The sequence below is a fragment of the Pinus tabuliformis genome, chromosome X, assembly GCF_031772625.1.
Source record: "Pinus tabuliformis cultivar Carrire ecotype Pingquan chromosome X, CPIR1, whole genome shotgun sequence".
Taxonomy (NCBI): domain Eukaryota; kingdom Viridiplantae; phylum Streptophyta; class Pinopsida; order Pinales; family Pinaceae; genus Pinus; species Pinus tabuliformis.
The window spans coordinates 1,121,179,509-1,121,206,093 of NC_142308.1; the positions used below are offsets into that span (position 1 = coordinate 1,121,179,509).

At 38.6% G+C, this 26,585-nt stretch overlaps 2 protein-coding genes and 1 non-coding gene across 12 annotated transcripts; all 3 read right to left on the reverse strand.

The window, feature by feature from the left end:
* Window positions 1-301: 301 nt before the first annotated feature.
* Window positions 302-498, reverse strand: LOC149143762 (U2 spliceosomal RNA). The gene has a single exon (XR_016265346.1). It is a non-coding gene; the product is annotated as a U2 spliceosomal RNA (small nuclear RNA).
* A 470-nt stretch (window positions 499-968) lies between these two features.
* Window positions 969-8,856, reverse strand: LOC149143763 (protein REDUCED CHLOROPLAST COVERAGE 2-like). 4 transcript variants are annotated; one of them, XM_089450002.1, is made up of 8 exons: window positions 8,745-8,856; window positions 8,505-8,560; window positions 7,962-8,126; window positions 3,386-3,444; window positions 3,103-3,195; window positions 2,760-2,832; window positions 1,930-2,296; window positions 969-1,277 (listed from the first exon to the last, which is right to left on the reverse strand). In XM_089450002.1, exons 3-7 carry the CDS (start codon window positions 8,107-8,109, stop codon window positions 2,160-2,162), a joined length of 510 nt encoding a protein of 169 aa, XP_089306128.1. In that variant the 5' UTR covers window positions 8,110-8,126; window positions 8,505-8,560; window positions 8,745-8,856; the 3' UTR covers window positions 969-1,277; window positions 1,930-2,159. The 4 variants fall into 4 exon arrangements, with proteins under 4 accessions (XP_089306128.1, XP_089306125.1, XP_089306127.1 ...); XM_089449999.1 differs by having other exon boundaries at window positions 7,962-8,216; XM_089450001.1 differs by lacking the exon at window positions 8,745-8,856 and having other exon boundaries at window positions 8,505-8,719.
* A 7-nt stretch (window positions 8,857-8,863) lies between these two features.
* LOC149143764 (elicitor-responsive protein 3-like) lies at window positions 8,864-14,962 on the reverse strand. 7 transcript variants are annotated; one of them, XR_016264958.1, is made up of 7 exons: window positions 10,969-14,960; window positions 10,746-10,811; window positions 10,592-10,623; window positions 10,358-10,401; window positions 9,410-10,174; window positions 9,170-9,225; window positions 8,864-9,011 (listed from the first exon to the last, which is right to left on the reverse strand). XR_016264958.1 is itself a non-coding variant. In XM_089450003.1 (5 exons), the coding sequence occupies exons 1-5, from the start codon at window positions 11,054-11,056 to the stop codon at window positions 8,915-8,917; spliced, it is 339 nt and encodes a 112-aa protein (XP_089306129.1). In that variant the 5' UTR covers window positions 11,057-14,959; the 3' UTR covers window positions 8,864-8,914. The 7 variants fall into 7 exon arrangements, 5 of the variants coding, with proteins under 5 accessions (XP_089306129.1, XP_089306132.1, XP_089306131.1 ...); XR_016264959.1 differs by lacking the exons at window positions 8,864-9,011; window positions 9,170-9,225 and having other exon boundaries at window positions 9,232-9,676; window positions 9,878-10,174; XM_089450003.1 differs by lacking the exons at window positions 9,410-10,174; window positions 10,358-10,401 and having other exon boundaries at window positions 10,969-14,959.
* Window positions 14,963-26,585: the final 11,623 nt, after the last annotated feature.

The following is a 26,585-nucleotide window of genomic DNA, read 5'->3' on the forward strand; positions in this document are numbered from 1 at the left end:
TAGAAACAAACAACAATAGCCCACTGCCATGAATACTCCTGCCACAATAAATCCATATACAAGGGCGAAACACAAGCACGCCATTAAATTCAACCCTCAAATAACCACTTCACAAGCGTCAAACCACTCCAGACCAAGAGTAAAACCCGAGAACAAAACTCGACCTACTTAAAACAAATAAATTCTAATTAGCCTACTCAAAACAGATAAATGCTGATCTGCCCTCACAGAAATTAGCCTACTCAAAACAGATAAATGCTAATCTGCCTTCTGGCTCCAGATTCAATTTGGTTTTGTATCGGTGGGGTGCGCCTGGCTTGCGCTGTAGTGCAACGCACAAGCGACGCTCGAGAGCCCCAGTAGCAAGCTACTGTGTGCGAGCCCTCACCCTAGAAAAATACATTTAATATCATGTGGTTCTATGAACCACGTATCAGATATTAAACTGATAAGAACAGATACTACACTTGATCTTAGCCAAAAGGCCGAGAAAGGTATGAATTGTTCCGTCCATCTCTTTCCCTTTTATAGCATTCCTCTCCTCGGGTGCATTTTCCACCTACGCATGTGGTATAATACAATACAACGCACTACATCACATAAATCAATTTTAACAAAACAATTGACGATGTACTTCAAATAACTAGGAATAACATCTCCAATTGAATCGGTAGCATACTTCAAAGTGGGGAAAGGAACTGCGGAATTGAAATTGGATGTTGTTCGCTCGCATATGTCAAAGTGGAGAAAGGAAATGCATAGGTGAATTTGGATGTTCTTCAAATAAAAGAGTAGATTCATTCAATAAGCTTCTATACTAGCATTTGCACCAGATGTTGCAAAGAAAACGTCGTAAGGCATAAAGTGCGGAAATCCATTCTGTATAGTCTCTAGAGAAATCACAACGTTTCCATGAAGAGTTTCAATGATTGGTAGAAAAGATAAACATCAAACCACACAAAAAGAGTCATAGTCCAGGAACGATGTGGATACACTATTTCAGAATTTATGTGTTAGATGCGACACTAAAAGAGAGTCATAGGCGAGGAAAGATGCAGATATATTCCCAATAAACATTATTTCAGAATGATATACTCCCAATAAACACTATTTCAGAATTTCTTGTGTTTGATGCGATAGTACATTCGATTTCTTTGAAGGTTTTCTATGTTATGTGACCTACTGAACATAACAATTGAAAGGAATGGTCAGTAGGAGCTTTCTTTCCACCCTCCGACCTCCTCCGTTGCTGCTTCCTCACAGCAATCTTCTTCTTCCTGCAATTTCCAATCACCATAATATGAAAAAACATATTTAAGTTCATAGGATTGAAGTAATTTGATGGGAATTTATATGAAAAAACACAATTACATGTTAGGGTTATGGAATCGAAATTAATTTGATAATAAATTCTAGGAATATTTTAGAATTTGAGAATATGATAGAATCTGCCTGGTCAATTTGTTTGACCTGTTTCACCTTAATCTTATTTGTAATCTCTCTAAGATTCTCATATTCTACAATATTCATGGATCTTGAATATACTCAAAACCTACCATATTCATGGATCCATGAAATTCTAGAAAAGTATTTAACTTTAAAGTTTAAACTTTGTATTGCTCCCTAAGATTTTCAAATTCTATTATTCATATATCTTGAATATTCTCAAAATCTACAATACATCCTTTATATCCATAGATCCTTTATATCCTTAAATCCATTAAATTCTAAAAAGATATTTAACTTTAAAAGATCTAGAAGGAATAAGTTTAAACTTTTTATTGAGATTATCTTCTTACATCTGTAAAACAAAATTTGAAAATGAAATTTATAGTGATTGGTCAATATCCAGAGCTAATATGAATCCATCCTATTACCATGCAAAAAAATGTTTCTGATATAAAGAGCCTCTGCATATATAGAATCTACCTTAATAGTGAATGTGAGGCCAACTTTTATCTCCCCACAGTAGTTCTGGTCTGGAAGGACAACATTGTAGGAAGTCGGGGGTAGGCTTCCTTCCATGAATACTCCCTCCAGGGGAATGTTGTGCACCACAATCAGAAATATAAAGATATATGATCAGAAAACAGAAATATTGAAAAACGATGAAAGACTGTAGGATCTGAAAAAATGACTGAGATCATAATGCTGGAGACTCATCTGCACCTTGCTTCCCCAACGAAGTCATCCGCGTTTCCACTATCGTTGTCCATTATTTTTAAGGTGAGTTCAGCAACCCCGTCGGCTACAATGAAAACAAATTGCTCATTCCACTCGGGATTGCTACCTTTACCTGCAATTTCAGAGATCCGATCTATTAATTTTTAACTCTATATATTTTTGGGGGGAAAATTTGTGAAATCTCCCTACTTCCCCTGCATATAGAAAAGATTTGTGTAATTTCTTCTTCCCACAGATAATCCAGGGGCACTCAGTCATAACTAAGACCTCACCATGAACTCTTTCTTAAAACGATGTAACCATTTTCTCCATTGTTTGAAAAGCATTTGAACCCTGGATACCTATAAACAAACTTAAAAATTATGCGAACGGAAGAATTTTATCAGAGATTGGGGATCTATTTATCAGGGACTAGTCAGCGATGCTCTCAATAATATATGTTCTCAATACACGGCTAAAACCATAGGAATATGCATACTCAAGATAAAAACATTTATATTTTAAAGAAAGGCAAGACAAAATTTCTAGCTATCTCCCCTGACTTGTTCAGATGGGGGAGCAGAGTTATTGGTTACCTTCTACAAGAGTAAGGGCACAGGGCTTCAAGGTTGCAACATCTGATGAATCCCTCAACCTGTTGCCACGAACCTGGTATAATTCAAGTTTTTACCAAGTCATGGATACTTCAAGAAAACTAAGATGGCCAATGTTGCCATGGTCACACTTAAGCTTTACAAACTAATAATAGAACCAGTTTCACTGTACATAGCTATTTCTATCTTGACACGAACACCTGTGTTGTTAATGCAAGTAGGGTCATACCACATGATATCTTGAACAGAACCAGTCAATTGCAATCCACCAGCGTGTCAAACAACCCCATTATTTAATGAGCTTCTGAACTACTGATTTTCTTACCTCATGGGATAAAGAATAGTTGGTCAGATGGCATGTCCCCACATTCACAGCTAATAATCGACATAAATTAAGAATACGGTCTGTGGAAATTCCCTGTTTCCATAAAAAAAACATATATTAAAATCTACTGTCGAACCAAACATAACTATCCATAGGTCTGGATGCTGCAAGATTGGATTATATTCATCATAATTCTTAAAGCTGGATCGAACATCTATGACAAGACTTATGTTACCACCTACCGTCATAAGCACTGGATAATATTTTTTATGAGATAGCGTACCTTTAAAATAACTTGAGAATCATCTGGAGTGTTCGTGATGTCTAGCACAGTAGGCAGGACTGCAAGCAACAAACGATACCATATAGTCATTGGTTGCACCATAACAATTTCTTATTTTTAAAAGCAAACGGAGACCTCATATTTGTATTGATATAAAAGTACTAAGATCAGATGAACTTGTGAATAGCCAAGAAGCTGCCCACAGCTGGTCTTTGCCTTTTCAACCAATTAATGACATCGAGATTAGAGAGAACAACCACTAAAACGCAATGACAGGGCATCGGAGAGTAACCACAACACGGCCCATGCGATGCCACAGCCAAAATAATTGGAAAAAGGATACAAAGTATTTCTTGAAAAAGGATACGAAGTATTTCTTGAAGATGTAAATCATAATATGACTCATCACAAATAATTTTTCTGAGATTCAGAGGAGGAGGCAGAGAAATAAAATGTTACAGATGCAATAAGCTGGGACATAGAGCTTTTGAGTGCCCAGAGAATGCAGAAACAAAGCAGAGGAATGCAATTGTTGCTCCAGCTGAGGGAAAGGCACCAGTGGCAGCAGTAACAGAAGAAGTAAATACACCAGAAAGTTGAAGAATCTCCGCAGCTCCTAATAGAGGCACCAGTGGCAGCAGTAACAGAAGAAGTAAATACACCAGAAAGTTGAAGAATCTCCGCAGCTCCTAACATGCGTGATTGATTGCATGTGATATATAATTACCTGTGTATTAAGGCAGCTTGGCGATGGTAAAACCTTATATGCTGTATATACGTGACTGTTTCATTATTCTGTTTGGTCGAATACGGAGTTAGTTTCATTATTCTGCGTGGTTTTCATTAGTGGTTCCTAGCTGTTTGCGCAGAGAGGGCTCTCAACTACGTGTGGTGGCCGGTTGAACTTACAAGTGCGGGCTCAAAAGAGCGTTGCTGCGGTAGATTAATGTGTGCCTAGTCTGTCTGCGGCAGACAGTTCTATTATTTAATTATGATGGCCGGGTGTGAACTCTAAACGCTGATCCGCTATTGCATACATTCATAGGGGGTTGTCCGTTGGTATTAAGGCACGATTGTATTAGAATGAAAGTGTATTAAACTGCTGTTGAATCATTTGTAGCGTAAATCCTTTAAAAAGGTTGTCACTAATAATAGATGTATAGTCCCCTTGTAAAGCCTGCGTGAAATTTTTAAATTTGCTGCCTTTGATTATAAATCAGAAAAGTTGTGGCTCGTTGGAAAAGGAATGAAGCTATCAGTTTAATGACTGATACGCCTGAAGACAATACAAGGGAAATAGAGGCGGATATTGAGGAGATTGCAGTCAAATTGGAGAGACTATCCCTAACGTCTGCACCCCCGGAGAATTGTCAAGAAAGTTCAGGAAAAGTGATGGATTTTCTTTGATGGTTTTTTTTGTTTCTGGAGTTCAATGCGTTATGAATTTCTGAATACAAAACATCAAAATTATCATCTCCAAAATGATCATTCATAGACGAACATGACTGCAACGATTTTACACCCTAAATAAAATTTGTCAATGGTATCAATCACTGTTTCTCAATCTCAATAAATCATTTATGCTTTCTTTTCATCCCTGATGAGGGATGATGATGAGTGAAGTGCCAGAAAAGTTGTTTACTGTTTCAGTGATTTTTCCATTCTTTTTGTTTACTAATTGAGCAATGTTTGATATTGTGGGAGCCTTTATCACTGTTGAGGGCAATACCACATTCACTAGGCATTAAAACAACCTCTCTGCTGTCTTTCTGAGGCTGTGAAAATGGAAGCTATTGTTATTAGTTTGGGTATGGAAGTCTTTCATTAAATATTTGGATAGATTTCATTGTCAAAGAGAACCAAGACTCTTATGCTTTGGAGACAGTGTGCATTCTATGAGGCAGCGCAGTAGCAGGAACTTTGGGTATAAAATCTTTTGGGAGATGGTAATATGGTATTCTTCAGGACCTGGTTTGGGTAAACTAAGAAATTGGTGCATATCTTCTCTGTAAAAATTGTAAAACAGATTTGAGATTTTAAGAATGCATATGGACGAATATCTTTTCCAATGTGTGTAAAATGTGCTGAAATTCATTCAAATCTAAAAGATTAGGTTTAGAAGTTTTGTGTAAGGAAGTCACTTTCTGGAATTCAGTAAATGGTTACTTGGCAAAGTTGTTGATTAAATCTTCCATGTCCGAAAATAATGAAAGCAGAGGCATTAGATTCATGACTTCAGATGCCTTGGATAATCACATGGCTCAAAGAAGGGACTACGGATCAGATACATTTTTGAATACAGCATTGCCACCTCAATAGTACCAAGGTTCACAGAAGTATTAGTCAACCTTATACTACCCGACTGGTTCGTGGATGGTCCTCTGGCTTTCTGGTACAAAGAAGGGCAATCAGAGAATATGTTGTGGAGAGTTAAGGAAGTGGGTTCTATTTGATATTGTGGGAGCCTTTATCACTGTTGAGGGCAATACCACATTCACTAGGCATTAAAACAACCTCTCTGCTGTCTTTCTGAGGCTGTGAAAATGGAAGCTATTGTTATTAGTTTGGGTATGGAAGTCTTTCATTAAATATTTGGATAGATTTCATTGTCAAAGAGAACCAAGACTCTTATGCTTTGGAGACAGTGTGCATTCTATGAGGCAGCGCAGTAGCAGGAACTTTGGGTATAAAATCTTTTGGGAGATGGTAATATGGTATTCTTCAGGACCTGGTTTGGGTAAACTAAGAAATTGGTGCATATCTTCTCTGTAAAAATTGTAAAACAGATTTGAGATTTTAAGAATGCATATGGATGAATATCTTTTCCAATGTGTGTAAAATGTGCTGAAATTCATTCAAATCTAAAAGATTAGGTTTAGAAGTTTTGTGTAAGGAAGTCACTTTCTGGAATTCAGTAAATGGTTACTGGGCAAAGTTGTTGATTAAATCTTCCATGTCCGAAAATAATGAAAGCAGAGGCATTAGATTCATGACTTCAGATGCCTTGGATAATCACATGGCTCAAAGAAGGGACTACGGATCAGATACGTTTTTGAATACAGCATTGCCACCTCAATAGTACCAAGGTTCACAGAAGTATTAGTCAACCTTATACTACCCGGCTGGTTCGTGGATGGTCCTCTGGCTTTCTGGTACAAAGAAGGGCAATCAGAGAATATGTTGTGGAGAGTTAAGGAAGTGGGTTCTACTGCCAATGAGTTTCTAACCAGAGCTTTGGTCAATTCTGATACCGGTAAAAGCCATGTTTGCCAAGTACTAATCTTACGAGGTGTGGTTCAACACCTTAAAAAACTTTTCCTCTATAGTCAGTTGTGTCAATTGATTTGCTCTATTATTTGAGCTGTGATTGATTCTTCTGAAGGAGGCGCTGGCAAATGGGTTTTATGCTATACACTCCAAGGCAACCTCTAAACCAGTGTTGTTGTGATAATTGACAGTCATTAGTATTGGTTTGGGCATGCACTGTTTACAGTTGTATGTGGGGAGATTTCGTTGTCTAATTACTTTATGCTTGTTCCTCAGAGTAGTTTCTCTTAAGACTAAGAGGAAGAGAATGAGTTTCAGCATGCAATATAAGATTGTAGTTTGAATGCGACATACAGTTTATTTATATAATTTCTATTCATTCTCACTTGATTGATATAATTTATCTTATGAGTGGTTTACCTTTTCCATTTGAATCTGAGATCAGATGAATCAAATGCATTAAGAAATCGTGATTTAGGTAGTTCCACGTGTCAAAAATAGCGCAAAAAGGTTCTGCCTGAAGCTGTAATAGATATAATCTGATTTTATTTTGCAGAATATTTTGAGCCTAATACCTGTTATGGAGGATAAGTCAAATTTGATATATCGCCCTGGGATGCCTCTGTTGAACATATCTAGCTGCAGTGACTGAGCATAGGAGTCAAACAGCGAAAAGTGAAAACAAGAAGAAGAAAAAGACTATTAAGGAGGGAGACATTCAGATGCCTTGGGGATGATCTCACAGTAATCTAACCGTAACCTACTGCTATATGCTTATGAAAATCTGGACTTTTCTAATGTTGTTTTCTTTTAATCAAATCATTGTTATTTCTTCATTGTAAAGGAGTTGTGTATCATGTCTTTATGATCAGTATGAATGTTATTTACTCTGGATGCTATGTTATCCACAGATGTTAATAGTTAGTAGCAAGATATTGTATTCAGTCTTTATTTTTTTCTGTTTTTTATGATCGAACTGCTTCCTCACATCTTCCATATATTGGAGTTATGATACGATTTTCAATTCTTCATTTTACACAATTAATTGGGTTACAGAGATTTTTAATTGGCCTCCTTTGTTACTGATTTATATCTTTTGTGTCTTCTGGGTGATATAAAAATGGAGCCTTGTTGTCTATATAATAAATCCGTATCAGAAAGCTCAACTACAAGCTGCTAATGCATACACACCAATGATTATACACATGAACTTTTAACCCAAGAAAATCATAAGTTTGCAACTTTGTCTTTGGTTTCTTGTTCTTACATAATATAAATCTGTGAACTTCCTAGGACAGAAGTATCTTACTTATTTTTCTGGAAGATGCCCGATGTTTATAAAACTGATCCATGTGTCCCTTCTTTTTTCCTCCATCCTGTTTGCCTTTGCAAACTCTCATGTTCCTTTTCAACAGCTCTCTCTGGTTTTCCCTGCTGTAGGGTGACAATGTGAACATGGAAGAACTTCTACAAGCTGGTGTTGAGACAACGCCCAGTCAACCCAATGGCAAACTGATTAGGTTCTGATGGATGTGCAGCAATCACAAGCGGATAGACATTGCCACTGCACATATAAATCAACACAAATCCAGAATCTTGCTTAGAATTAAAGACATTGACAGACATTTCAAATCTTGAACATCTAAAATATCTCAACATAAATGGGTGCATCAAGCAGGAAACCGTGAATCCTGAAGGCCTGAGATCACTGGAAAAACTATGCATGGAATTTTGCTTAGAATTAAACACATTGACAGATCTTTCATATCTTGAACATCTTAATTTTCTCAACAAAAATGCGCGTGTCAAACTGGAAACCCTGAATCTTGAAGGTCTGAGATCACTGGAATACCTGATATAGTATCTGATATGAAAAACCAAAGCCAAAGTCAAAACCGTCAATAGCCACTGCATTGAAAAAGGAATCAGATCATTAAAAGATAAGTGAAGATCATTAAAATATATTTACAAACCATTCAAAAGAGGTTAAAAAACAGAAAGTCTAAATCAAGTGTTTGAACGCTGCAAACAAACCATTAAAAGAAAGGAAATTACGGAGCATAAAATCACAGGATGTGATGTAGCCTCTTACCTGAACAGAGGAAGCTGAGAAAAGATACTCAGATAAAACTTGGCCTAAAAAACATAAATGAAAAACTAAATTATGTTTGGTTTTTGGTATTGGCAGGGTGGGGTATGCGAGCAAGCTAATGCTTCCGGGAATGCAAAAACAAAATTCAGGTTCGCAGAGGGAACTCAGTTCTACTGGTGACCATTAGATTCCAGCCATTCTCGTATGCCCAAAGCATTCTCAACACACCCAAGAAAGTTTGGATTCAGCAAAGGGCATTGAAGACTCCTGCAGAGGCATTAACCACAAAAAAATTAAGCTTGAAAACTATCTAGTGGGCTGGAGAAATTCATCAAGAAGATCTGCTCCTCAAGATTGATTTTGATAAAGTCCTACACAGATTAGAATGGTATATTACTTCAGATATGATGAGATCACTGGAATACCTGATATAGTATCTGATATGAAAAACCAAAGCCAAAGTCAAAACCGTCAATAGCCACTGCATTGAAAAAGGAATCAGATCACTAAAATATAAGTGAAGATCATTAAAAGATATTTACAAACCATTCAAAAGAGGTTAAAAAATAGAAAGTCTAAATCAAGTGTTTGAACGCTGCAAACAAACCATTAAAAGAAAGGAAATTACGGAGCATAAAATCACAGGATGTGATGTAACCTCTTACCTGAACAGAGGAAGTTGAGAAAAGATACTCGGATAAAACTTGGCCTGAAAAACATAAATGAAAAACTAAATCCTGTTTGGATTTTGGTATTGGCAGGGTGGGGTATGCGAGCAGGCTAATGCTTCCGGGAATGCAAAAACAAAATTCAGGTTCGCAGAGGGAACTCAGTTCTACTGGTGACCATTAGATTCCAGCCATTCTCGTATGCCCAAAGCATTCTCAACACACCCAAGAAAGTTTGGATTCAACAAAGGGCATTGAAGACTTCTGCAGAGGCATTAACCACAAAAAAATTAAGCTTGAAAACTATCTAGTGGGCTGGAGAAATTCATCAAGAAGATCTGCTCCTCAAGATTGATTTTGATAAAGTCCTACACAGATTAGAATGGTATATTACTTCAGATATGATGACATGGATTGGTATCCTAAGGTCAAAAAAGCAATGAGGTATAACGTTGAGAACCTAACCAATCAAGTTATTCTGCAATGGTCCATCAGAAAGGGTTTTCTTTGTCCAATAAAACATTTCATCGCAGCTAATGCTCTAGGTTAGCTAGAGTCAAGTGCAAATCGAAGGAATGATCATTATCAGGTGCCTACAAGATGTTTTAAAATCTTGAACATCTTAATTTTCTCAACAAAAATGCGCGTGTCAAACTGGAAACCCTGAATCTTGAAGGTCTGAGATCACTGAGATCACTGGAATACCTGATATAGTATCTGATATGAAAAACCAAAGCCAAAGTCAAAACCCGTCAATAGCCACTGCATTGAAAAAGGAATCAGATCATTAAAATATAAGTGAAGATCATAAAAGATATTTACAAACCATTCAAAAGAGGTTAAAAAACAGAAAGTCTAAATCAAGTGTTTGAACGCTGCAAACAAACCATTAAAAGAAAGGAAATTACGGAGCATAAAATCACAGGATGTGATGTAGCCTCTTACCTGAACAGAGGAAGTTGAGAAAAGATACTCGGATAAAACTTGGCCTGAAAAACATAAATGAAAAACTAAATCCACATTGAGAATTGCAGACTCCCCAAGTTCTATGTAAAAATGCTGGTTTATGGCTTACTATGTAGGATTCCCTAAGGCTCTCCTTCGTGGAAGGTGATTGATAATCAAAATGAGTACTAAAGGTTTTCCAGGCGGGATTTGACACGGAAAAATTCGATTTACCTTCTGCCCAGCCGACCCCAAAATTGGCTCCCCTGAAATAGAGATTTCCACTAAAGATCATTATGAAGGGTTGCAGGCGGAGTATAGTCAGCCATGTTCTCAATAATATCTGTTCTCAATACACGGCTAAAACCATACGAATATGCATACTCACCGGACGCAACGCTGCTCTTCTGTTGCTGAGTTCGGCACTGGATAATGACATAGGGATCCATGTTACCTGCAACCACAGCCACATTAGAGAAAAATTAAATCAAAGATCCAACTGAACATACACCAGAACACATAATTCAGCTGTCTCATTAGCAATATTCGAATCCAAAGATTTATCAGATCGCCTAAAACGCAAGAGATCGGCTCGGATGATAATATATTACAGAGGAAATCAGTGTTTTGCAGCCCCTCGGCAGTGTTTTGCAGCCCCTCGGCGTTGACGAGCAGCACCTCCAGAGTTCCCCTCGGCATCTTGATTCTTTTCCTTCTACCTCCTGAAGCCGATTTCCACAGATCCAGGGTCCTGGAATATAGTATCGCCGAGCGAGGGCAAGTGCACCTGGAAGTAGCATAGCGTCGAGCGAGGGCAACCGTCTATCTGCGGGGTCTCATCGTATACCCGTCTAATCAATTGGATGGATGAGATTATTTTCATCGTCTAACACTTAAATCAAAGGCTCAGAAATGTACACGTAACCCAAGAGGAAAGTTGATTTCAAAGGGAAACGCCTTACGGTGTAATGATTTTTATTTTTTTGTATTATGATGATATTTAATTGTGTAATGTGAAATAAAAAAAGGTTTGCTCGTAAATGAGCAGCACGATGTGATGGAGAGGTGGTGATATGTATGCCATCCATCGTTTGTTAATAAAGATGATATATTCATGTACTACGAAGTGCATAGGTGAATTCTACATCATGTTTTTGTCAAAACTATATATGAGAGATGTGAATCAGAAAGAAATGTGTCTCTTCAAGATATAACTCTCATTGAAATTCATGAATCATTTCACTTACTGTAATTTGAATTTAATAATGGTTACATTAAAATAGGATTGATATTGAAGTATTATCTCTTTAATTTGAAATCCTCATGTGATGGAAGTCATGTTAAGCAGCATTTTTATATATTTTAGTTTTATGGATGGAGATACAATATTATGGGTTTGTATGTTAAGAAGAGATGAAACAAGGATAGAGTCCACAATTAATTGGGTTTATTTTGGGTGGTTAGGCAAAATAATTGTTATCTTCCATATCAAGGTTAAATTATTGCAAGTGACATGGTGAGCTTTGTTTTAATGGCTTCAAATCTTATTATTGAATCTTAGTCATCCCTCTTGGACCGTAACATGTATATTCCTCATATAAAATATATAGATATTTCTCGTGGAAAAAAAATGATAGAGTCCACAAAAAATTGAGATTAAGGGTGATAGAGGCGTTGTTAATTTTAGGTAGCAGTGGTATGTTCTATGTTTATCACAATTTACTTCAATGTTTCTTATCATCCTAATGACAATTTCCAATTATCTTCAGTAGCAATCACATTAAGTTATACACATTGACAGTAAATGCAGATAAAACATAAAAACATATGCAGAAGACAAGTCAAGACATGAGGACACAAGATGTGGTGGATGCCATGGACAAACCCCACTGTGGGGAAACCCTTTGATCAAATCTTCTTATTATTCTTCAATAGTTTAGCAAAGAGAGAGAGACAGGACAAATATCATAAATATGTGCCCAAAACAAATCTGCCAAATCAGCAATCAATGTAGCCCTAACCAAAAATTCAATGTGGTCAAAGCTACCCCAAAACGTCCTCCAATTAGCTCGGTCAACAACAGAAGAATGTGGCTTGCTAAGGGATTCAAAATCAACCGAAAACCAACTCGGTCAACCCAGTCAAAGTTTGTTGTAATTTTGCGGTCAAACCAAAAAGTCAACACAATAGTCAACTCGGTCAAACAGTCCCCAATCATCTCGAAATTTGTGCCAAAGAATGCGGCTTGCAGAAATCGAAATTATGCCCCCAAAACAGAAGTCAATGTTGGTCAAATACTCCAAGCCATCGCTAGTCAACGCATGCCCTAATCCTGACATTTTCGGCCTCCAAACCAGTCCAAAAATCTGCCTTTCTTCAATACATCCAAAGAAGAGAGCCTCCAAGTTGTACTGACCACTCAAGAGAGGAGAGAGAAGATGATGTGATGAGATGAGTGATGTCCAAATGAGAGAAGGATCACTCCTATTTGTTGGAAAATATAACTATGTTCAGTCTTCAATAATGTACTTGAGTCATCATGTAATGTACTTGTCAAAAGAATAAAGAAAATATTTTTTAATATTAGTGTTGTGACTTATTAAATCATGGGTTTCATGCTTGGGTCACCATGTTTTAGGTCAAAGTCCCCATTGAGGAATTCTAGGAATTATTCTAAGTCTATAGAGTTATTGCACATTTAAAGAGACCCTTCTTGGGCTTTTGAATCATGTAAAAATTTTAAGTATTGAGTCAAATATGAATTATGTAACCTCCACACCATGGCGGCCTAAGGGAATATCAAGTCGGCCTAAGGACCCTATTCGACTCCACAAGAAGCCTATTAAAGGAACAACATTGAATTCATTTGGAGCATCACTCTCTCATAAAGTTTGAATTCACTTGTAGCTGGGAAGAAGTGTGAAAATCTCTTATTGCTGGGCAGAAGTGTGAAGTTCTCTTGTAGCTGGGAAAGTCTGTTGTCGGGAAGCCGAAGTGAGTGTGAGTTTGGGGAAGTCTAAGGAGACAAAGAAAATTGAAGTTTTGGTGTCTCCCTCTCTCTGTTTCATGCCCTAGACTGGGAGATCGAAGTCTTCCAAGTCTCACTGTTGCTAGAAGCTATCAGTTGTCGTAAGTTGTTGCATAGTCAAAGTTGTTGGGAAGAGGTCAAAATTCTAGGAGGTTGACTTGGTGTGGAGGGAAGGTTTGGTCTTGGTCTAGGGTGAAGAGTCTCAAAGAATATTATTGAAAGGAAGAATTATCTTGACTGTGTTTCCCCTCGAGGGGGATTTTTCCCTTGCATGTGCCTACATTTGGTGTTTATTGTTCTATGTATTTTTGCTTTTGGTAATTGCTTGATGAACTAAAGAAAGAAGATATAAAGAATAGTAATAATAAGAAACATCACAAGTAATTATAAAGATCAAGAAAATCTTTACTACCTTTCTGATTTTCCAACATGGAATCAGAGCTTTGGTGAAAAAGGAAGAAAAAGGTAGTCTCAAGCACTTGATCCATTCATAGGTAATATCTCATGGAAGGATTCTATTATATTCAAGGAGGATGACTAACTCAATCAAGGGTGAGAACAAACTTGAAGAAGCATCTAACTTCATATCCTGGAAGAAGAGGATTTACCTAATCCTCGAGAAGAACAAGGTGTTGGATTTAGTAAAAGGAAATGTAAAGAATCCTACAAAAGAAGCAAGTGATGCCTTCAAAGCGAAATTTAGGGATTTAGAGTTGGTGGCTATGACTCTGATGGTAGAAGGGATAAAAGACAATCTTGTCCCATTCATAGCTAACATCGATCGTTCTCAAGAGATGCATGAATCCTTGTCGAAGTTGTTCACTATTAAGAACATTGGTCAAGTAGCAAGTTTGAAGAATGAGCTGAGGACTACGAAGATGACTAAAGAGGATATTGTGGTAACCTTATTTGTGAAGATAACTAGACTAAGGGATGATCTCTTTGCCATCAACGAGATTGTTTCGAACAAATAACTTGTGATCATTGCTCTATTAGGATTGCCACCCTCTTGGGGTGCATTTGTTGTAGGTCTCAACAGTTGGAAGGTAGCTCCTACCTTTGAAGAATTATGGACTGCCTGCAGTTAAGAGGAATTAAGGATCTCAATGGTTGCAAATCCTGAAGGAGTATCAAATGCTTATGTTTCCCATCATAAAGGAAAGAGATCGAAGGGACCGAGGAAGAAAGTTGACATGTCAAAGATAGAGTGATATCAATGTCATAAGAAAGGTCATTACAAAAGTGAATGTCCCGAGAATCTGTTGTAGTGGCTACAACCACCCTCCAAAATTTTGCCTTCGCTTCATTTTGGAACCTCCCTCCTCGAAATCATAAGAGTTATCATGCACTGACCGGGTACTTGTGTTTATTTAATTTTATCTGTTGCTTAACAACTTGTGTTCACTCACTTGTTTCGTCGACTAACCACAAGCTGACCCAACACTTGGTTCACATCCGGTCTTAATGTTGTCAGGCAAAGCTGCATAATCCTGGAGGGTAGTCTGACTTCCCCTTGGGAATTACGCAGAGCAGCTCGACAGTTGCCCTACACTCAAAAATTGCGTAGAGCAGGCCAGCCAACCTTGCTCTAGAAAATTGCGAAGAACAGGCCAACCAACACTACTCTCCAGAAATGCGAGGAACATGCCAACAACATTGCTCTAGAAAATTCCGCAAATCTGGCGAGCGAGCCAAGGCCACTCAGCCTAAAACATCGCGTAATATTTTCCCTTAGTGATTGTTAGTTGCACGTGACGGTAGGTTGCCTAGTTCTCTCCAGAACTGCACAACCCTTCCTTGCATGCCGAGAAGCTTTCCTAAAAAAAACCAAAAAAAACAAACAAACAAATAAACAAAGCAAAACAAAACAAAACAAAAACACAAAAACAAAAACAAAAACAAAAACTTCTACATGCAAAGTTGATTTTAAAAACTTCTCGCCAAGTGTTGATTTTCCCTAGATTTGTGGCATGCATGTCATAAACCCCAAGTTCACCAAATCCATTTAAATGACGCCTCAGAGCTCATTCTTCACATTCGATCTTGGAGCACTAGCATTCCCGAGGCATCTAGGAACCTTCGGCACAGTCGACACAACTTTTATGGGTAAGTTTTTATTTTCATGTCTTTTGCCACTTTTTCTGTCGCTTTTTACTTCTCGACTTGTATGAGTATTGTTTTGCTTGTTTTATTGAACGACAACTAGCATTTCAATGTGTTTTAACTTGTAGAAGTGTTTTTTCAAGTTTTGCATTGCATTTCCTTGGTGTCACATGCATAACATTGTTTTTGCACTGGCAGCTGTCGTTGCGACGACTCTCTTCATGAGCTTCATGGTTTTGTCGTTAGACTGATTTCTACACTTAACTGAATTGTATGCATGTCTATTCACTCAGATCTGCACTAGCTTTGCACACACATTTAGTCCATCCCGTTTTCGAGTTTCCCTTAGGTAGATCTAGGTTTCCTTGGCCCAGATCTTATTTCTCCCAGCATGCACTACGCATTCCTTGCAGTCAAGGCTCTGCCTTACCTCCAAGAATTGCGCAGAAGCTACCCACACTAACTCCTAGTTATGCTCTGCGCAATCTTGGGAGGCAGTGCCCCAGTCCTACCCACTGGAACTACACATTTGGCAGTTCTAGTTAGTAGTGAGCCTCACTGGTAGCTGAGACTGTGCAATGCGTAGTTCCAGTTGATAGTCTCCCAGCCTCCCAGAGTCAATGTTGTGCAATATTATCCAGCAGTCACCAGTTTGTTGCCCAATTTATTCTCGAGTTGCTTTATGTTTTTTAGTTGACATTGTCTTGCCATGAGTGTCTTCTCTGTCTCCAGGTACCACAGGGTTTTGAGCAGCTTCTCAGCAGTGTAGGTATCATGGCCTCCAAGAGAGCTAGATCAAAAGACACAGTTGAAAGAAGTACCGGGGATGTGGTTGAGCAGGTATCTATAAGCTTTCCCGTATACACAGACACACACATGTTCATTGAGAAAGACATCAAGATCACATGGCAAGACATCAACAATATTTTTGCAGGCAGCTTTGAGGAGAATCTGGAGGACCGACAAGTCTATGTAAATATTCATAAGTCAGGATTATACAAGGTTGTATGCATGTATCCCACCTTCTCATGTATAGACGTGATCCACTGGATTGTCTCACACATTGACCCTGAGATGATGATATTGAGTAGTGTTAGTGGAATAGAGCTTGTTGCCTTACGGATGGAAGATTATCAGCAGATGTATCATTTTCCGCAACTGGTGAACAGAATGTATGCACCATTCTACACTCCCAACAACAGCGCGGACACAAGAGACATACAAGATGAAGACACTTAGGAAGACTTACCAATTCTTTGTCATCTTTGCATGTCGGTTGTATGGCCAAGGGAGTACAGAGACCTTCCCGTAGAGTTGGGTTATTATGTTGGATCAGTTGGCAACTGAAGGAAAACCTTTCAACTGGTCCGACATGTTGGCTCTGCAGCTAAAAGTGTATGTTTCCAATGGTCGGAGTCCGCCCAAGGATCAACAAGCAAGATTCTTTATGTCTGCCTACTTGCTCGATGCAATTTGTGCCCGTAAAAAGTTCCCGAGCATGGATTGGGCATGGACACCTTCAAAGAATGTTGTGAACATATATTGCAAGTTTCTCTCAGAATGCATCTACCAAGGAGTCATGGCTTGAACAATGATCTTTGAACAATATCTGCCTTGCGTGTCTCAGGCGACAATGGAGGCGTTGCTGAACATTGCAAAATGGTATGCATCACCCGATGGCACCTTCATCATGAAGTACAATGTGGAGAAGGCTCTGCATTAGTTGCCGAGGTTTTCCACGGACAAGTTGATCATGCATGAGATTGCATACCACATCTCGACAGGGTTATCAGCTGGATTGCACAAGAAGAGGAAGGCACCATGGCCCATGGTTCCTTTGCAAATTGGGTTGTACGAGATCTGAAGTTTGAAAGAAGCGGATGCCGAGGTCGAGGACTTCAAGAAGTTTAAGTTTGGCACCAGGAGTTTCAATCCATACTATCCACATGGCTTATGGAGGTACCGCTGTGCAAGAGTGTACTATTCTTGGATCCACGGGGCGTGTCATTGGCCATAGGAAGACCCATGGAGATATTGCTATATCTCCTCCAGGCTCAATGAATCAGTCAGCATGGCAGTAGAGTGGCTAGCAACACTCAAGGCAACAACACCACAGGGAACAACAACAATAATAGGAGCAAGCATCAAACCAGTGCAAGACAAAGGCAAGAGGAAGATTGTCGAAACCGCAAAGGCGGAGCAAAGTTACGAGTTTAAGGAAGATCCACTTGTGGAAAGAGTAGCTTTGGAGATAGAAACAAAGATGTGACATGAGAGGATATTAGAAAATAAGAGATAAGAAAAGACTGGAAGAGATAGAGAGGAAGTTGCAGGAAATAGAGTAGAAGCTCAAAGAAGAACAAGAGATGTGCAGAAGAGAGAAGGAAGCACAACAGGAACAGGAACAGGAGGAAGTGCAAGGCTCACAGACAGTGCAAACTGTGCTGATACAGGTTGAAGTCTCAGATCCACTGGCAGTAGATGAGGAACAGGATGAGCATCCGCAGGAACAGAAACTTGCTCAGCAGGATGAACCAATAGTAGAACATATGGACACAAAGATGGAGCAGTTGGAACAGGATCAAGACACCGACCTCATGCCAAAAGCAACCGAGGTCACCCCAAAAACTTCACTAGCTCCATTAGTAGAGCAAGTCCCAATTGAGCAAGGGGATATTGTTCTCCTTGAGGATAATCAGGGAACAGATGTGTACAACATTCCCTTTGATGAGTCACAACACAGAGTTGTACAAGCATGTAGAGTGCACACCTCATATGAGCATGCATCAACTGCATATTTCAAAGAATGGGTGATTGTATCTGATGTACAAAGACATCCAATTGCCTTAATAGATGCCACAAAGGCTCATGCCAAAGCCACGAGCTTGAGTGTGAAGTTATTAATAGCAGAAAATGAGCGCATGACTAAGGAATTGCAAACAATCAGGCAAAGAGAAGAACAATCAACAGGATCCACCAAAGCAGAGATGAAGAAAGTGATACTGGCTAAAGTATCATGTCTTGAGACAGTCATGCAGAGACTATATGACAGGTTATCCACCGTGCATAAGGCAGTTTTCCATCTACATGGTCATCAACAATGTTGCACCAAGATATCGCTAACACTCATAAATATACATGTCGTTGTTGATGATGTATAGACATCGATAATGAGGTACAAGGGAGCCCCACTTCACTTGCATAAGATGATGAAGTCGCAGGTAGAGTTGGACAAAGCACGTATCCAGAGCCTGATCCAGAACTATGTGGAACTCCTACCACTCATCACCAATATCGAGGCTCCTTATGCATAGTTTTATAAGAGTTTGGATGTCATGGTGAGAAAGTATGCCACCCCGTCAATTGGAATGCTCACCAAGGCCAAAGAGAAGAACCAAGTTCGATTGGAGCTCAACGCGTACTTTGATCTGTTGATGTTCATGGCCACTAGAAAATATTTGCAAGTCAGCACAAATAACATGTGAATGTATATCGTTGGCCTGACCTTGCTCAAGACTAAGCTGTGCATGTTACAGGACGAGTTGGATAGAGGCTCCAAATCAGTATACCATGAAGTAATGGAGGCAAGAGCTCGTTTCCAAGAAGAAATCATCAAAGAGTATGCAGACACCATTGCGCACTACCAAGCATGGCATCAGTTCATCACCGAGGATCACGGAGAGGATGCTGATGAGCTAGTCTTTCCACAGCCGTCCAAGTCTTAGTATTGTCTTGTCTGGCTGTCTCAAGCCTATTTTTGTCCCACATGGTTATATGCGGAAAATGTATTTTGTAAACATGATGTAAAGTGAAATTCCAAGTGTCATTAGTGGAATGAAAACAGTCATATGTAATGTAACGAGTTATGTAATGAAGTTGAAGAGTCATGAGGGTAGTCCAAGAGTCACAAAGAGGAATGTCAAGGGTCACCCCACCCTTTGTTATAAATAGAACCCCATAAGTCATAAAATATTCTTTTGGGAGCCAAGCTTTTTCTAAGCATTGCTTAGAGAGGTCTTGGAGAGTATTGTGACAAGCCTTGGCTTCTCCACAGTGCAGAGCGAGTACATCTCTTTGGAGGAGCGGGCGGTGTTCACTGTAACGTTCCACTATTGGGGCTAGTGGTTTCCATGGTTATGTGTATGGATGGAACTTTCACATTATATAATATAGTAGAGCCAACACGTCTTCATGCATAAGTTGTTATTATAGTTCGACTATTATGGTTACTTTAACAATGTATGTTGTTTAACTTATGCATTTGTGTATGAACTATTTCATATACGATTGTATGAATCTTGTTGAAGTCGTGTTGTTGGTTTAACCCATCATTTTATATTGTCAACTATTCTTCTTTCCCACCTCCCTCCATCTATATTTTTATCTCCCTTAGTCTCTCTATCTCACCCCCCAAACATACACCCTCTCTCTCCATATCTATTTGTCTTTCTCTCTCTACCCTCCCACTCTCCTCTCCTTCGTGCTCTCTCCATTTCTACCTTGTCACTCCCCCTCTCCACCTCTCTCTCCCTCCCTCTCTCCTCTCTCTCCCACCTCCCTCTATCTCTCCCCCTCCATCTTTGTGTCTCCCCCTCTGTCAGGGCCTCAAGTTGGTCGAGAACCCATGACAACCACTAGCAGGAGAGTGAGTCAAAAAACCGATGATGTGAGTACGAGCGCGCTCGAGTTGTGTGATGGGTGTGCGAATGTAGTGGCGGGAACATTATAGCGATGGGCCCCGTGTTCGGTTAAAGGCATTTGTTAAGTGTGACTTGGTGGAAGTGTGTGACAGGCGTGGGCGATCGGGCAGTGCAACGGGCCTTGGGTGACCGGGTGGTGCGACGGGCGAGTATGCAGATGAGCGATGGCGCCCACCCGACTAAACATAGGTCGGCCCATGACTTAGTGAATTATGAAGGGTCGTGTCATGAGTTGCAGACAGGTCAGCCAGGTGGACACATGGGCAAACTGGCCCATGAAGCAACTGAATGGATGCGACCTTTGGGAAAATGAACGGGCAACAAAGTGTATAAATAAATGGAGGCTGCCACTCGTTTAGCATCATCCATTCAGTGAACAACTTCAAAGAAAACGAAGAAGGGAACTGAAGGGCATGAGCCCATAAGTCGGGCGAAGTAAAGGAACTCGGGTGAGTCAGGTAGAAAAAACGTTCAGGTGAGACGTGTAGAAAACGCATTCAAGGTGAGTCGTGCAGAAAATTCGTTCGGGTGGGTTGTGCAGAAAACTAATTCAAGATGAGTCGTGTAGAAAACTTATTTGGGTTGTTTGGGTCAGGTCATGCAAACAGACAGTGTGAAGGCGTTCAGTTCGGGTCGGGCCGTGCAAATAGGTCGTGCGAAGGCGTTCGAGTCGGGTCATGTAGACAAGTCGTGCGAAGGTGTTCGGGTCAAGTCAAGTCATGTAGATAGGTCGTGTGAAGGTGTTCAGGTCGGGTCGTGCAAACAGGTTGTGCAAAGGCATTCAGGTCGAGTCATGCGAAGGCGTTCAGGTCGGGTCATGTGAAGGTGTTCAGGTCGGCTCGTGCGAAGGTGTTCAGGTCGAGTCGTGTGAACAGACCCGTGTGAAGTCATTCGGGTCGTGTCGTGCAAGTAGAACTCGAGTCATGTAGGCAAGGTCGTGCAAAGTTGGGCAGGGCACGGTAGGGCGTTTGGGCAAGGCAAGTTGAACGAACTCTTGGGCGAAGTGTTTGTAGGACAAAAATTTGGGGTTACAGCAGAATGGTGCGGACGGGCACATGCTGCACAAATTTGGCAAGGTTTGACAGGGCGCTTAAGAAGGTTGCCCAAGTTGTAAATTATTTGTACTTGTAATATGAAGATTTTATGAGTATTTGGACAAACTATTCGGGAGTTGCTCCTCCCTTCATAAATGTGTGTTTATGTTTATTTTGGATCGCACATGTTATGAAGTGAATGTTGATGAATGTATTTCCGTTGCATTTATATGAAGCGTAGTCCGTGAACCAGTAGTAGTAAGAAAATGAAAAGATTGGCTGGTGCCACACACCACCCACAAGTGGAAATTGAGTCACCTGACACTCCCTCCCTCTCTCTTCCCTCCTCTCCTCTCCTCTCCCCCTATCTCTCTCTTTTTCCATCTCCTCCCTCTATCCATATGACTAGTCACCAGCTTGACACTCTCCCTCCCTCTCTCTCTTCCCTCCTCTCCTCTCCCCCTCTCCCCCCCTCTCTATCTCTCATTTTCCCTCTCCTCCCTCTATCCATATGACGGAGAATTGTCACTCTTATAATCAATAATATATGTAAAGTCCAATATAATAGAAATTATTATTATTATTATATATTGAAATAATAACTATCAATATTATTAATTATTATACCAATAATAATATGTAAAGAAATAATCTATTAAAAAAATAATAATATGTTAACAATTTCTTAATAGTTGAGTTACATTTTACATTTTGCATTCTACATTTTTACACTTTACATTTCATATTTATATATATTTTAATTTGAATATTAATCAAAACATGTAAAAATCAACATTTAACATTTAACATAACATTATAGGTACACATTTTTTTTAACATGTTGTCATAAAATTGTCTTTCAAACACAACAAAAATAATTAAATAAAATGTAATATAAAAACTAAGAAAAAATAAAGATGGAAATCAATAAAATAGTTGCTGAAAGTCAAGATACATATACGAAACATAAGATTCAAGTCCCTTCCTAGATTCACCACAATGGGTTATATATGATAAGGTACATAATGCAATTTAATTGCATTATATAATTCTGTCTCATGAATTGGACCTGCAACTTGGAAATATTGACATTGCAAAGCTTTTTTTTCAGTGTTATAATAAAATGAAAATAGATTAGGGTTGTATAAATATACACATACAACAAAAATCAATAAGATAGTTACTAAAGGTCATGATACCTATATGAAACGTAAGATGCAAGTCCCTTTCATAGGATTCACCACATTGGGTAATATATGATAAGGTACATTGCATTATGTAATCCTCTCGTGATTTGGACTTGCAACTTGGAAATATTGACATTGCAAATTTATTTTCTAAGTGTGTTATAATAAGATAAAAAAATTGAAAATACAACAAAAATCAATAAAATAGTTACTAAAGGTCAAAGATTCAAGTCCCTTTTATAGGATTCACTACCTTGGGTTATATTTAATTAAAAAGGGAGGGGCTAGTTCCCAAGTCCCTTTTATAGGATTCACCACCTTGGGTTATATTTAATTAAAAAGGGAGGGGCTAGTTCCCAAGCATAAGTATTATAGGGCCCTTTTTTTTAATTACAATATATGCATATCAGCACGCTGACATCTGTCACATCAAAGCCATCATATAACCAAGCTATCACATCTGGAGTACATTTGCAGTAAGGGCTGCTGCGCAGCTACACCATGGGGTCGAACGCGGGTGGAGTGCGAAGTAACCGACTTCCCTGACCGCTGTATCATGCACTTGCGTGCACCACATTGAGTCTCATGATTTGGACCTTGGACCTGCAACTTGGAAATTTTGACATTGCAAATTTATTGTTCAAGTGTGTAATAATAAAATAAAATAAAAAATATACACCCACAACAAATCTTTGGCCCAAGTCTCTAGAACAATTATACAAAGCCACTTATTGGTGATTCGAATGGATTAAAAAGGGAAAATTAGACACCATATAACCGTCGCTGAATGAATGAGCATATCTTCAAGGAACAAAAAAAAAACCATTAAATTGTTCAATAATTTAACCACCACTGCCGGCACATTAAAAAACCGAAATTACAGTCAAAACTTTATTCAGTGTAATGTTATTTTGTAAAATTAATACAAAATAACAGTTTTTTCCGTCGACTCAAATGGATCATTGACAGCATCCACAGTGTAACTATTTCCAAATAATCGAGTGTTGAAGAAATACTTTGTCTTAGTAGATTTTCAAATGGCCAAAGCAACGAAATGCAGAGCACCAGAGGGAGTGCAGTTGGTTTTTCATCTTTTTCAAAGAGCATTCCCTTTGATTGCTATATTGCAAAAAGAGGTGGGAACTGTACATTGAAGATGTTAGATGCTTTGATTTATACATGCAAGGCCTGCAATTTCATTCCGCATTTCACAAGTCAAAATGATTAATGATATTGATTAGCTCGCCCTATGATGGGATGAGAATAAATCTTTGCTTGCTCGGTTAAGTCCAAAGTGTTCTATTAAAATTAACGAAAACTGACGAAATTTCCAAAGCTTATGCTCGAGTATAATTTAGACACGGGGCAGTGTGTACTAAAGGTAAAAAAACTAATCTTATTTTAAATGGGGCAAGATTTTGAAATGGCTGGTCTTCCATAACAAAAACTTGTTATGGGATAATTTGCACAAGAGGAATTGGTCTGGGCCTGGTATTGTTTAACGTGTAAATCAGCAGAGGAAAGCAACTATCACATGTTCTTTCAATGTCATAAATCTCAGCGACTTTGGCGAGGCTGATTATTTTGGTTTCCCTCATGTTGCTCATGTTTCTTTGGTGGAGCTGTCAGAAAGAATCATGGCAGCCTTTCGTTATTCTTGTCCTCTGGCTAATATGGAGATGGAAAAATCATATTATTTTCAAGGACAGAGAGGAGCCTTTCATGGTTGTTTTTGATAGTATTGTATCTCTCTATAACTCTTTACCTGCAAAATCTTCCTAAGTGTAAAGTGTCCAATCAATCAAAACATACACAAGATCAGAGGTTGCTTCCGAGAGCGTATTTTGACAGAGCAGCTCAAAATGGTTCTTGCAGTTGTGGGGTTCATATCATTATGGAAGAAAACCTACAATATCTTATTTCCTGGAATGGAGGAAGGGATACCAATTGCAAAGCTGAGGCGATGGCTCTGGCAGGGCTTCTTTCCATCTGTCATTTCCTAAACATTCATTCCCTTCTGATTTGCGGAGGCTCCAAAATCATTGTTGATCATGTATAGGGAAGAACCATATCAACAAACCACATCTTATCCGCTGGATGGACAGAATCATGTATCTTTGGAGGAGGATGGAGGGATACTCCATTCAGCATATCTACAGATCTCAGAACCAGCACGCTGACATTTTATCCAGGAAAGGTCTTCTAAATTTTCCCTCCCTGGTACTTAACTCCAAATTTTCATTGCTGAATCCCAGGTATGTCCTTTCTGTTTTTAATTTTTATCTTTCCAGCGTTTTCAAATTTTCATTGCTGAATCCCAGGTATGTCCTTTCTGTTTTTATCTTTCCAGCGTTCTGAATTTTGTGTTTATGTATTTCACCACTGATACCTTCTGGTGGTTAAAATGACACATCTGGTTATAGCTGTTTGACATAGGATACAATATACCTTTTTGAAGCTGTTGGTATCTTCTTTCTGCAAGCTAACTGGTTGACTACTCTGATGGGCTAAGTGCCCATTTGTGGAATACTATATTTTTCCATCTTATTTCGAAACTTTTGTACAGAATGGTCCAGCTTTCTCTAGCACTAATGATGTACTTTTTATCCATTATATATCTTATATAATATAATTAAGCTTTTTTTGAACTTTTTAGAAGACCTTTTAGAGGATGATGTGTTAGAAGAATTTGTGGGCTAGACACTACTTATAATTCTCTTACAAACGTATTTGGCGACGATTGAAATTCAGAGGAAAATTTTCAAAATAAATGTGTCAAAACCCATAAGAATTTTATTCCCAAATTAGTCGCTCAAACTTCAAACTTTCTTGGAGCAAACCCACATCTGGAGATTTTGGCCCTCAATCGTTACGCTTGTAAAGCCTGTTAAAATCAGCGTCATAATTGGGGATTTCCTTCCACATTATTATGACTAATAGTGGAATAATGGAATCAAGAATTCAAAACAAGATCATTAAATTTCCAAAACCACAGAGAAACCTATTAAATCAGTGGAATCAAGAATTAAAAACAAGGTCATCAAAACCAGAGGGACAAGATTAAATTATTACTATCCCATCCTAGTAGAGTAAGCGAACAAATTGCACTGGCTTTAAATTTCAAGTCAGTGTTAGCACAATTGAGCACAAAAATAAAATAAAAAAACATGTTCGGATGCCTTTGTGAAGTGCACAATTGACTTACACAAAAACCAACAGAAAAAAAGGCGAAGAAGAGGGCAAAGGCAATGTTGACAAGCCTTGTGGAGTTCAATCTGACCAGCCGAACTTAAAAAAGGGGAAATATTGACATATAGCATAATAAATATTCGTCTAAGTTCTGACCTCATATTAGTCTGATCTCGTATATTAACATTGCTACTGTAGAATAAATATTGACATCTACCTAAATAAATATTACATTTATAAATATTGGCATCTACCTGAATAAATATTACCATCTAAATGTACTGCCCTGAGTTCCATTCTACAGTCCATCTAAATGTACTGCCCTGAGTTCCATTCTACATTGCAACTGTAGAATAAATATTGGCATCTGCCCCAAGTAGTTCTGATCCCATTAATTAACATTGCTACTGTAAAATAAATATTGACATCTAACTCGAAGAAATATTACATTTATAAATATTGGCATCTACCTGCATAAATATTACCATCTAAATCTAAATAAATATTACCATCTAAATGTTCTGCTCTAAGTTCCATTCTACATTGCAACTTTAGAAAAAATATTGGCATTTGCCCTAGAAGTTCTGATCCCATGAATTAACATTGCTACCGTAAAAATAAAAACCAAAGGAATAAACATTGCCATTATAGAATAAATATTGGCATCTAAAACAGTAAAAACCAAAGGAATAAAAGAAATCAACATTAGTCCTACCTTTCAGCAATTACCTTTTGTTTCTCAGAGTGACCAAACCGCGAGAAACAGCAAATGCCATCAAGATTCCTGCCTTAACAAATCTATATAGAAGGGGTAAATTACAGGCAAACTAGACAGTTTAATCATCGATATTCACTCCAGGAACGGAGTTAAATAGAGACCAGAATTCAGCCCATTAAAACGAATAAATGCTGATCGGCACTCTGCTTAAAGATTTAAAGAAACAGAACTCGTCCTACTCGAAACACATTCATTTTGGTTTTGTATTA

Excerpts from the sequence above, each read along its gene's own strand:
- LOC149143764 (XM_089450003.1), bottom strand. The coding sequence starts at position 11,056 with ATGCCGAGGGGAACTCTGGAGGTGCTGCTCGTCAACGCCGAGGGGCTG. Across the intron at positions 10,624-10,745 it reads GAAGAGCAGCGTTGCGTCCG|GGGAGCCAATTTTGGGGTCG; the intron begins GTGAGTATGCAT and ends TCTCTATTTCAG. Across the intron at positions 9,012-9,169 it reads CATATCAGATACTATATCAG|GAGTCTTCAATGCCCTTTGC; the intron begins GTATTCCAGTGA and ends ATGCCTCTGCAG.
- LOC149143763 (XM_089450002.1), bottom strand. The coding sequence starts at position 8,109 with ATGTTCACATTGTCACCCTACAGCAGGGAAAACCAGAGAGAGCTGTTG. Across the intron at positions 3,196-3,385 it reads ATTCTCAAGTTATTTTAAAG|GGAATTTCCACAGACCGTAT; the intron begins GTACGCTATCTC and ends TTATGGAAACAG. Across the intron at positions 2,833-3,102 it reads ACTATTCTTTATCCCATGAG|GTTCGTGGCAACAGGTTGAG; the intron begins GTAAGAAAATCA and ends GAATTATACCAG.